At 35.6% G+C, this 10,075-nt stretch overlaps 1 protein-coding gene, 1 long non-coding RNA gene and 1 other non-coding gene across 3 annotated transcripts; 1 reads left to right on the top strand and 2 right to left on the bottom strand.

The window, feature by feature from the left end:
* Positions 1 to 49: 49 nt before the first annotated feature.
* LOC146131753 (uncharacterized) lies at positions 50 to 2,797 on the bottom strand. The gene is made up of 4 exons (XR_014501695.1): positions 2,673 to 2,797; positions 1,765 to 1,871; positions 1,296 to 1,362; positions 50 to 263 (listed from the first exon to the last, which is right to left on the bottom strand). It is a non-coding gene; the product is annotated as an uncharacterized LOC146131753 (long non-coding RNA).
* A 781-nt stretch (positions 2,798 to 3,578) lies between these two features.
* LOC146131752 (protein SpAN-like) lies at positions 3,579 to 4,501 on the bottom strand. Its single transcript, XM_083397955.1, has 2 exons — positions 4,384 to 4,501; positions 3,579 to 3,861 (listed from the first exon to the last, which is right to left on the bottom strand). The coding sequence occupies exons 1-2, from the start codon at positions 4,462 to 4,464 to the stop codon at positions 3,772 to 3,774; spliced, it is 171 nt and encodes a 56-aa protein (XP_083254081.1). The 5' UTR covers positions 4,465 to 4,501; the 3' UTR covers positions 3,579 to 3,771.
* Positions 4,502 to 9,270: 4,769 nt separating this feature from the next.
* On the top strand, positions 9,271 to 9,389 carry LOC146131751 (U5 spliceosomal RNA). Its single transcript, XR_014501713.1, has one exon. It is a non-coding gene; the product is annotated as a U5 spliceosomal RNA (small nuclear RNA).
* The last annotated feature ends 686 nt before the right edge of the window (positions 9,390 to 10,075 follow it).

Below are 10,075 nucleotides of genomic sequence, written 5' to 3'. Positions count from 1 at the left end.
TCTGAGCTAACTGGTTGTAATAGCATTGAACAACAACTCGAAAGTTATTTCATAGTTGTAATTACGTAATACAGAAGCTGCCACAAATTACAAGGCAGTTTTACACCAAGCATCATATTCATGGTTGTCCGGCTGCTGCCCTTCCTGCCATAAAGCGACGGAACGCTGCTTGGGTGTCTGTGGAAAGTGTTCCGAGCTTGGTCTTCGCTTTTAGCCACATCGCTCCAAAGTCGATGTCGCTAGCCGCAGAATGTACTCTGGTCCTGAATTTAACACCAGTCAGAAAAATATTGTTTTTGAAGAGCACGAAATATTAGTTACGCTAAAACGTGACGTCACAAAGTTTCGTCCTGGGTTGTAACCAAGAACGCCACACACTTCGTTATCAGTTTTAAGTTTTAGAATAAAGAGATGTTTATTTCAAAACCAATGCAACATTACAAAGATGTTATCGATTAGCGCAAAGCGAAAAACGCCTTTATATCGTTTAAGTTGCACGAAAAGATATTTCGAGGGCATTTTCTTGGTATTGACAAAGCCTTTTATTTTATACCTACTTCTGTATGGGCTTTGATATTCTTATTACGTCTTTTATTTTCATGTATATTTGTTTTTTAGTGATTCTAGTTTTAATCAAGGCTTAGATATTTATTAAATTGCATGAAGTTTTTATGTAACGTCTATAGCTACAATTGGTTTTGGTTTACAGGCTCGTTTTTGCACTCGCAGTGCAATTTACCCCGGGAGTGCTGATTGACACGTAATCGCTTGACTTGCGAGTGCCTTAAGCAAACATTGGTTGTTTGTCCTGAAATCAATTTGCAGATCAGCCAGAAAGTATAGGAAACGCCAAATGTGAGACGAATTACTGCGCAAATCTCGTACATTAAATGTTGCGCAACACAAAACTAATGAAACCAGCGCATCGACCATTGTAACAAGTTCTGCGCGTTCACTATTCCGCTAATCGATAGAGAATGACGAGAACTATGTTAGCGAACCGAAGTTAAAAGGTGAGTCATTGATGAAAACAAATTCACTGGAGGAAATTCGAAGACGGCGCATGGAGATGTTTAACGATGATGTTTTGTTCGGGTGAGTGCGAATTTAATTCAATATCAACACTGGTTTCATGTTTAAACTTCAAACCAAAAGTTCGTTAAGTTACCTGGGTATATAGAAAACCTGGTCTACTTCAATAGGGTTGTTTTTACCTGTTCTAGTATTTATTCGGGGTTTAATATATACTTAGTTAAACTCTGTGTTGGTAAGTCAACAGTTTGTGAGTAACTTACTTTATTTCTTCTAACTTTTCTCTCGACAATCCAGTGACAGTCTCCCACCAACTTGCTTGGTCACCCTCTGAAACAATTTTAAACAACTTTATTTTTTATAAAACAACTTATTTTATTGGCTGCATTCCAGTCTTTCAAACACGAATAGTTTTTTTGATAACAAAGAGTTTCGTGGCACACTTAAGCATCTCTTGAGGCACACTTCTGTGCTGCACAAAATCCAGTCTGTATTCTGTGGCAGGTGCCAGGTTCACACCCGATAGTTTTTCAAGAAATTTGTGTGCACACCCAACTTGGTATATTGCGCACTTAAATATCGAAAAAAGTAGATTGTATAATATAATCACACACAGGAACACCTCAAAACTTGGTGCTGCACACCCAAGAGCGTGGAGCGACATGAAATGCAAACTGTGTAACAATTTGAGAAAAAAACACACTTTATGTTTATTTATGTTGTATGTTTTACCTCTAGCTGGCGCTGCTTCACAAACCAGGAACACTCCGACGAGCAAAACCAGCAAAGCGAGCTTCATATTTCACTTTTGGTAAGTTTTAACCCTTTAATACTCGACACTGTAAAATAAAAGTTTATCGTAGTAAGACTATCAAAGCCTGTTTAGAAGTTGGCAGCAATTTGAACGTTTTCAGATTTTTTTCGAAACTTTCACAAAATGATACCTATCTGCATGGGCTTTAATATTCTTACTACTTCTTCCTACAACCTTTAACTATTATTCTCCAAAAAACATTATTCGGTTACGGTGCAAGTTTCTAATAACTCATTGTTAAAACAGTTTATTAAATCATTTAGACTCACTTCTTTAGTCGGTATATCGTTTCTAAGTAAATGTTTAAAACACGTAAAGCTGTAGGGATTTCAACTGCAGTGAGATCGGTTTGAGAAATTTCAGAGAATTAAAGCTTTCCCGTAGGTCAGCTTTAACACAATTTATTTGTGCCTTCGCACTTCTTTCTTGGGGCTAAATAAACGTTAAGATCCTAAACAGCACTCTCTTATAAACTTCAACAATAAGCAATTCTTTTAGAGCATAATAGTTGTAGGTTAGTTAGACGTAGTAAGAATATTAAGGCCCATATAGAAGTTATTAGCTTCAATTTTTTGTTTTAGTATGAATATTTTCACTCTCAAATAGGCTCCGATTCAAATTGGAAATCTTGCAAACTAGTAACATTAGCACAGCATTTTGCCGAATTACGAACAATGCCACGTTTAATTCACAATAATCTTCTTGTTTTGCGCTTTCCAAATATTCATAAACCTTTTTACAGGTTTCCTGGTGAATCCTGATAGTTAGCTAATTGTGTGCCAGAATACAATTTTACTGCCACAAATGTTCTGATAGTCATACGCACCTTACGGAACTCTAAAATCTTTCATTTCCGATAATTCTTCTAATTATTTTACTCTTAATTTCTAGACCATTTTGAAAGTTTTCGAAAACGTCTGATAGCGGTGTATTGGCGCACTTGGATTCTGGAACTCACTTAAGCAGAGAAATAAAATACAAGTCGTTAAAATCGTTTATTTATTAACACTGAACTCTTTAAGTTTTCAGGAATCGGACAAATTATTTCTCTCTAAATTCTTAGCCCTTGTAAGTTTTATTAGTTTAACTTTCTAATAAGATAAGTTAGTTCAAGCGGCAGACGAGGTAAGCTATATACAACATCAATCTAGTCAAATTTGCAAGCACATTTATTTTAAACCATCTAAGTCTGACTCTAGCAAGCGACTTGTTGTTTCTCGTATTTAAGCTTCAAACTTTGATCCCCAGCCGTTGTGTCGCAACTCGCACTTGTAAACAGCACGCCTCGCAAACTGTAAACAGCCCCGCACTTTGCCCGCTGCCACTTGCTTACTGCATGTGCTTTGCGCTGGTTAAGTGGGTTTTATGCTGACTGAACAGGGTTCTCTGTTGACTAATTCCCACTTGATATAATTGCATTGTGCTGATTGCGTGCCAATTAAACGAACCAGTCTGAGTTGGTCCTTCTGTATATTGCAATATTTGCTTCAAGTTGTGGAGAAAAGTCCTGATAAGTGTGAAAAGTCAACAAGCTAACTCAAAGAACTGAGTGTGTGTTGTTTTGCGAGCTGTAGCCTCGCATCCAGACTTTAATGAGTTTTGAAGTAGTTGCATTTTAAATGAACTTTGATTTCAGATTAAATCGCTACAATATTCTTAGTATTCTGCTGATATTAAAATCTGAAATCCAGGGGCGCATTTTATTGGATAAACACGAGCAACAAATGTGAGGCCAAACAGAATATATATGTCGAACACGAAAGGCAATTTTTTACACAACTAAACATTGACAATGTTTCCTAATTTTGGTCACTCAAGGCCCTTTTCTTTTTGTATTATATTGGTTTCTTGTCATTTTGCACAATGTTCCAAAAGCATGAATTATGTCGTAGTTGGTTGTGGCAAGGCTCCAAAGGTGAGTCGCATCACAATGCCTTACTCGCCATGGCCAGAATATCGCACTCGTACAAACTGTTGATGCGATCCACGTCAGTTGGTGAAAGTGCGTTCCTCGTCTGTCAAAAATAAGTCAAATGTTTAAGTGAAGAATATTATTAAAGAATGGTAAAAATGATGTAATATACACTTTTGAAAAAGTTAGGTACCTACATTGGGTAGTGCATGAGTTTACCCCAAAAACGGCAAAATACTTTGGGTACCTTAAAAAACAACCCAAGTAGAAATGGGTAGCGGGCTTACCCAAAATTATTTTGACTTTTTCTTGAGTAAAACAACATGCTTTCCAATTAAAGAAAAATATATTTTTAGGTAGTAAGATTTTATGCCAAAGACCTCAGCTGAGTCAATCCGTTCAAGTCAAAAATTAGTTGCTAAAAATGAGTCAATATAGCTGGACGATTGAAGGTCTATTAGCTGTCCCTGTTTTCTAACCAATTTTAGTACTATTTTTATTTATTTTCAGGAGGAAAGTAAATAAACAAATTGTAGGTTAAGGCTGCAAATCACGAACAAAACTTGTAAGTGGAAATAGCCATTAATAATGGACAAATGTCAATCCGTTGTTTGCTTAAACTTACAACTTCTGGAAAAATTGTTCCGTTCAAGTCCGTCATGGTTGGCTCGCCGTTCCGGCTGAATGTGTACGAGCCGTATTGCATTACAGATGTGACGTCATAAACACCGCTAGAGTCGAAAACCTCGTTCCAAAGAAAACTTGTATATTGGTCTGGAATAAAAGTTTTGAGTTAAAATTTAGATAATAGAAAAATAAACTTTTTTTCGTTGCTGATGCATTACTCAAGGTCAATTCTCACATTGTTGGAATACAATTTTAAGAGAAATGCGGTTAATGTTAGTTTAATATCGATAAAATGGGAATGCCACCCTTGACCTAATTTTGGTCATTTTTAAAGTTTGCTATTTTTTCCTAAATAATTTGTAATATTTCGTTCGTTTGACAATACTTGAATTAATAAAGTTCGAGTGGAAAATGCCCTTTAACCAAACAAATATACGTTTTAGTTCAAAGAGTTTATTTTTTTCTCAAGGTTCAAATATTTCAAATTTTTCAGAACAATCGTTTCATCAGGTTATTTTTAAATGGAGTGGGGTCATTAAACTTAAAATAGTGTAACAGTGAGTAAATCATAAAATTAATCTTTTTTCATCCCTACACAGACCGGGACGACCAGGAAAAAATTACTGAAAAGTTACCTCATAATGAACATCAAAAACTACCGTAACAATAAAAAGTTAAGAATTTATTTTTGTAACGCTTTACTGACCAGGATCGACGTTTCCCCACAGAACCCTGACGTTCTGATCGCGGTCAGGTCTATTGTGTTCGTGCCAGAGTCCCAAGGAGTGAAGCAACTCATGCAGAACGCGGTCCATTGTTGCGCAACCTCGCCCGATCTGTATCTGGAAGTCAGGTTGGATTTATGTGATTGACTTGAAGGTCAACGTGGTTATTTAACGAGTGGTAAAGCACTGACTACGACTTAAAAATATCACTTATAAAATAATAAGTTATAAATTTCAACTATCTGAAATATTTTCTTAAAAAATGTAGTTATAGAACAGTGGTACCGGGGGGGCGCCAAGCAATTCTAAGGGGGGCGCGAGCTCGACTTCAATATTTTAACTTTTTGCAGTGATTTTAATGGTTTCGTTTGGGTTAGGCATAATTCCTACATACAAACTCTGTTTTTTTGCCAACTTTAACGTTAAAACTGCAAAAAATTTTCGCGCTGCGCGCGAATCTTCTCATTTCTTTTCACAAAATCCACGATATCACCGCCCTATTAAATTAACTTTTAGATAAACGATAAAAGCTATCGCCCTTTCGGACTATTTTTCATCCATATTTTATATATGATAACAGGCTATAGCAACAGGAGGAGTCGAACTTTTTTTGCGCGAAACTATATTGTTTTTGTAATATTGCCGTTGTATTGTGTGTCGTTACATCTTTTGAAACACGATAACGCAATGTTTAATATTTGCGCTTGAGATTTTTTGCACTCGACATCATACAACTCTTACAACTATGGAGTAAATGCCCTCGCAACAAGTTCGTCAAAATCAGCTCGATAAAATCAATGTGTCGAGCGCGGGCAATTTGTTGTGTGGTCAATGCGAAACGCCTCTTTGGTTGCAATTTAGCCAATTCGACCAAATAAAACTCAAAATTTTTCGCGCTTTGTGCGACCAACGACACCCTTCACTATTTTCCTGTTTTCTTTGTGATATTTATTTGCAAAATGTCGATATATTATCATAGGGGGGCGCAAGGCATGAGAAAATTACCGAAGGGGGCGCGGCTGAAAAAAGGTTAATAACCACTGTTATAGAATATAACCAAAATAGTGTAGAAAATAACATAAAAGCCCAATTAAAACTAGAGCACTGTTAACCTTATTTTTGCTTTTACTACGAACTTGTCTTAAGAATACTTTTAATTAAGAAGCCAACTATTCATCAAAATTAGCCACTTTGTTTTTATTGGTCTTTTTGCAATAATCCTTTTCAAAGAATGTTTTTATCCAAATCCTTTACCATTTTTGATAGTGTATGTAAATCGACATCATCTTGATTAGGACGTTCTAATAAGCGCTTGTATCATTATTGTTAATGCCATATAGACCTAAGTACATTGGAATCCATTACGGTATAGCATTATCTACCATTTTAACCATTACAATTATGGTTTGCCTTAGGAGGGATTTGAACCCCAAACCCTCGGACTTACGGTTTGTTCTCCCCCGGTCTTTCCAACGTTGGAATAACATCCAGGTTCGTCGTTGAACTTGATGTAATCGTCGTAATCGAACAACCAGCGTCGGAACTCGAGGCAGGTTCGGTTCGAAATGTGATCAAGTGCAGCTCTGATCGTTGAAATCGAGCCCGAGTCTGTAACAGTTAAGTAATGATGAAAACTTATTATTATTAATATTTATTACCAGCCTTGTTGTCATTTGGCATAAACCCGAATGTTAAGATTGAATACTGAATTTTACAATTACTTACCCGATTTTTTCTGATTTTAAACCTAGTAGAATATTTGTGAACCTAGAGTAGAACGATTTAGCAGTCAGTGTCTTGTTTTTTTTTTAAAACATAAAACGAATCGAAAAACAGCAAAAAGACACATACAATTTTTTATAAGTTTGAAATATATATAGATGCCAATGCTGTGACTTGGACTGCGACTTGACTTAGACTTCAGTTTTTTTTAGTTGGCTTGAATTAAATTTACCTAAGTTGCTTTTTAACTTGACTTAAATCTTTTGAGCATTACGTCTTTTCAGTAAACAGTTTTGCGGGAAATTTGGTAATTTACCTCATTTTATGAAAAAAAAAGATTTGCTTAAATTTTTGTTGTTTGCTACTCATTAACATATATTTTAATGCAAATGACTTGACTTAAATGTAAGTTATTTTGTTAAGGACTGGACTTAAACTTAAGTTATTTTTCGAATGACTGGACTTGGACTTAATTCGTTTTAAAATGGTGTGTTTACTACAATAACCCACTCACCCATCCCAGTGGTGAATGTGTAGGGGATTATATATTTCCCTTCAATCGCGTCCAAGTTGTCCGTCCACCTCTCCGTTCCGCTTCTGTATCCACGAGTTCCATGTTTTGCCACCAACCCCAGGTTCGCTTTCATCATTACTTGTTGATCCTGGGTCAGCCAAACGTCACCTCCGTACACATCTGAATAACAAGTAGCTTTGTACACACAGACCAAGGAACGACAAACCATGCGACCCTTGTGTCTCTTCTAAGTGGCTTGTCTTACATGTTTTGAAAGTTATAATCGCCTAAAGCGCCAAATCACATTTCAGATTAAAAAAAAGTAAACTAGTTATAGCTGTTTTGGAAATCTGGCAGTCAGGTGGCACTGCTAACAGCAAATTGCATTGAAATTTTTGACAAGCTTTATTTCCATTAGGCCCAAGTCGGGTAAAGTGCGAAAGCTAGCCAACTTTATAATACAATTTGTCATTAAACAGTGCACTTGAGCGCCAGTTCAATTGCTTTAAGTTGGTATTAATGCAAAACGCCTGAAGTAAATTAGTCTACTTTTTACAGGATGAGCACATTTTTGTTTCAAAACTAATCCAGATTCAGTGGTGGAAATCCAATACATGACAATTAAGCATAGAGCTAACGTATCTCATTTAAATCAGCCCTTCGTCAGACAAGTTAGTGAAATTACCCTAATATTTTCTCTTTTTAAAGTTATTGTAACCATTTGTGGACAAATCCATTTCCATTGTTTATCTAGCAGCGGGTTCAATTCTTTTTACCGATAATTCCTACTTACTGTCGCATTCACAAACTTCGCATCCTGAATTGTCCTTCTTGAATCCGAACCAGCATGTTTGGTTGCCGCAGTCAAGTGGTGGGCAAGCCGTCAGTTTTAAAGCTTTATAAAGATAAAATACTCATGTGAATGACACTTAAAATTCAACAAGAGCATTTATATAACGGTGATTTGTGCCCGACAATGTTGCACCCAAAAATAGCACACTGTATGTTGCTGTGTTGACGGGTAAATATTTCTACAAAATAAAATAAAATGAAACAACGTTTAAAACGCCGTCATTATGCTACATATCACAATACAATGGCAACTCATTCGTCTTAACAGAGCATGTTTTGAAATTAAAATTCACGAAATAGGATAAACCAGCTCCATTCCTTGTTATACGGGCCTCAACGAAGACCTAAAACCCAAATTTTACCACTTTTGTTTTTCATACTGTCACATTAGGTGGCGAGAAACAAACAGTTCACTAAATTGACGCTAAATTTTAACTTTAATTTTTTAATTTTAGGCCGTCAGTAATCATTTCTCTAACGGAAACAAGTTAAGGGTTGACTTTAGCCAAAAACAGCACAGTTTTTTACTTAACTATACACTAGTAGTTACTGTTTACTTTTGCATGCGTTGAGCTCCGGTATAGAAGCCTCTTCTGCAAACCCGTCCAATATCGCGTTGCAGATCTTCATCAGTCTGCTACTAATCGGCATCCCGGTGGAAGGATGGAAGAATAAAACCAACGCGACAACACCTGGATAACACAAATAATACATTTACACACTAATGACTCTTCGTCGGTTCTGTTAAAAAAACGCGAACAAAAAAACTAGTTATAAGAATAGAAATGGATCCCAATATATTGTTATTTTACAAACCAAATAAATTAAATTTAAGTTTGATTGTTCGAGATTTTGCGCGTTTGTTATTTTTAAACATAGCATTAACTATAAAAATTAAAGCCGCTTGAATATTAAATGCCAGTTTGGCTCATTACTTTTCTTCGTGCATTTTTAACGCTTTGTTCAAACTTTCTCTTTTATGCTGTAAGCGGCCGTAAAATTGTGCGATATATTCTGCTAGGTGGCGCAAAAATGTGTTTAAAGTTTAAAATCGTCTAAATAAATACATTGCGAACTTTGGTCTCATTTCACAACGTGTAAATCTTTCGCCTTTCACTAAAGGTTTCCGTGAAATAGGACATTGCAATGAGTCTTTAATTATTTCTTGCACCTGCAGACATGTTCTGCAGTTTAAAAAAAAATTAATACATTGCGAGCACTAAAACTAAAGTATATTCTAATAAATATATTTTTAAATACTTTAGTTTAGATACCTTGAAACGTTGCCAAATGCATTTTGAAGGTTTGGTAGACCTGCAATCCAAAAGTTGTAAACTATCAAACCACAATTTCCAACTGACACGTGAAACTGCTGTGATCTTTATTTAAGAACATGCGAGAATAAATGTTTTTTGTATTTTTTTTTAATTTCCTGAAATAATATTGATATGCGCTTTGCATTCAGTCTTATTAGGCAGCTAAAGGATTAGCCTAAATAAATAGAATGGATAGCTGCGATTCTTGACTATTTCCGGGTTTTATTTGCAACAGAGTTAATCCTTACTATTCAATGTAGCCTAGTTGTAACAGAGAAAAAACTCAAAACACCTGTTTCTACTGACACGGCTGGTTACAGAATTTGTATACCAAAGGCATGAATTAATTCAAGAACTGATAAATTATCACATTTTTGTATTTCACAAAACTAGGGTAATTTACTTTCAATTTTAAACTGAAAACTATACTAAGAACATCAAAGCCCATACAAAATTAAGTATTATCTTAAAATTTTAACTTAAACAACATCTTAAAAACTTTCAAAATGCCTTAACAACAACCTCAAACTATTATGCTTCAAAAACAAGATATTGCCCTTT

Source organism: Ascidiella aspersa, chromosome 9 (genome assembly GCF_963924565.1).
Source record: "Ascidiella aspersa chromosome 9, kaAscAspe10.2, whole genome shotgun sequence".
Taxonomy (NCBI): Eukaryota; Metazoa; Chordata; class Ascidiacea; order Phlebobranchia; family Ascidiidae; genus Ascidiella; species Ascidiella aspersa.
This window is presented reverse-complemented; position numbering and strand designations above follow the sequence as displayed.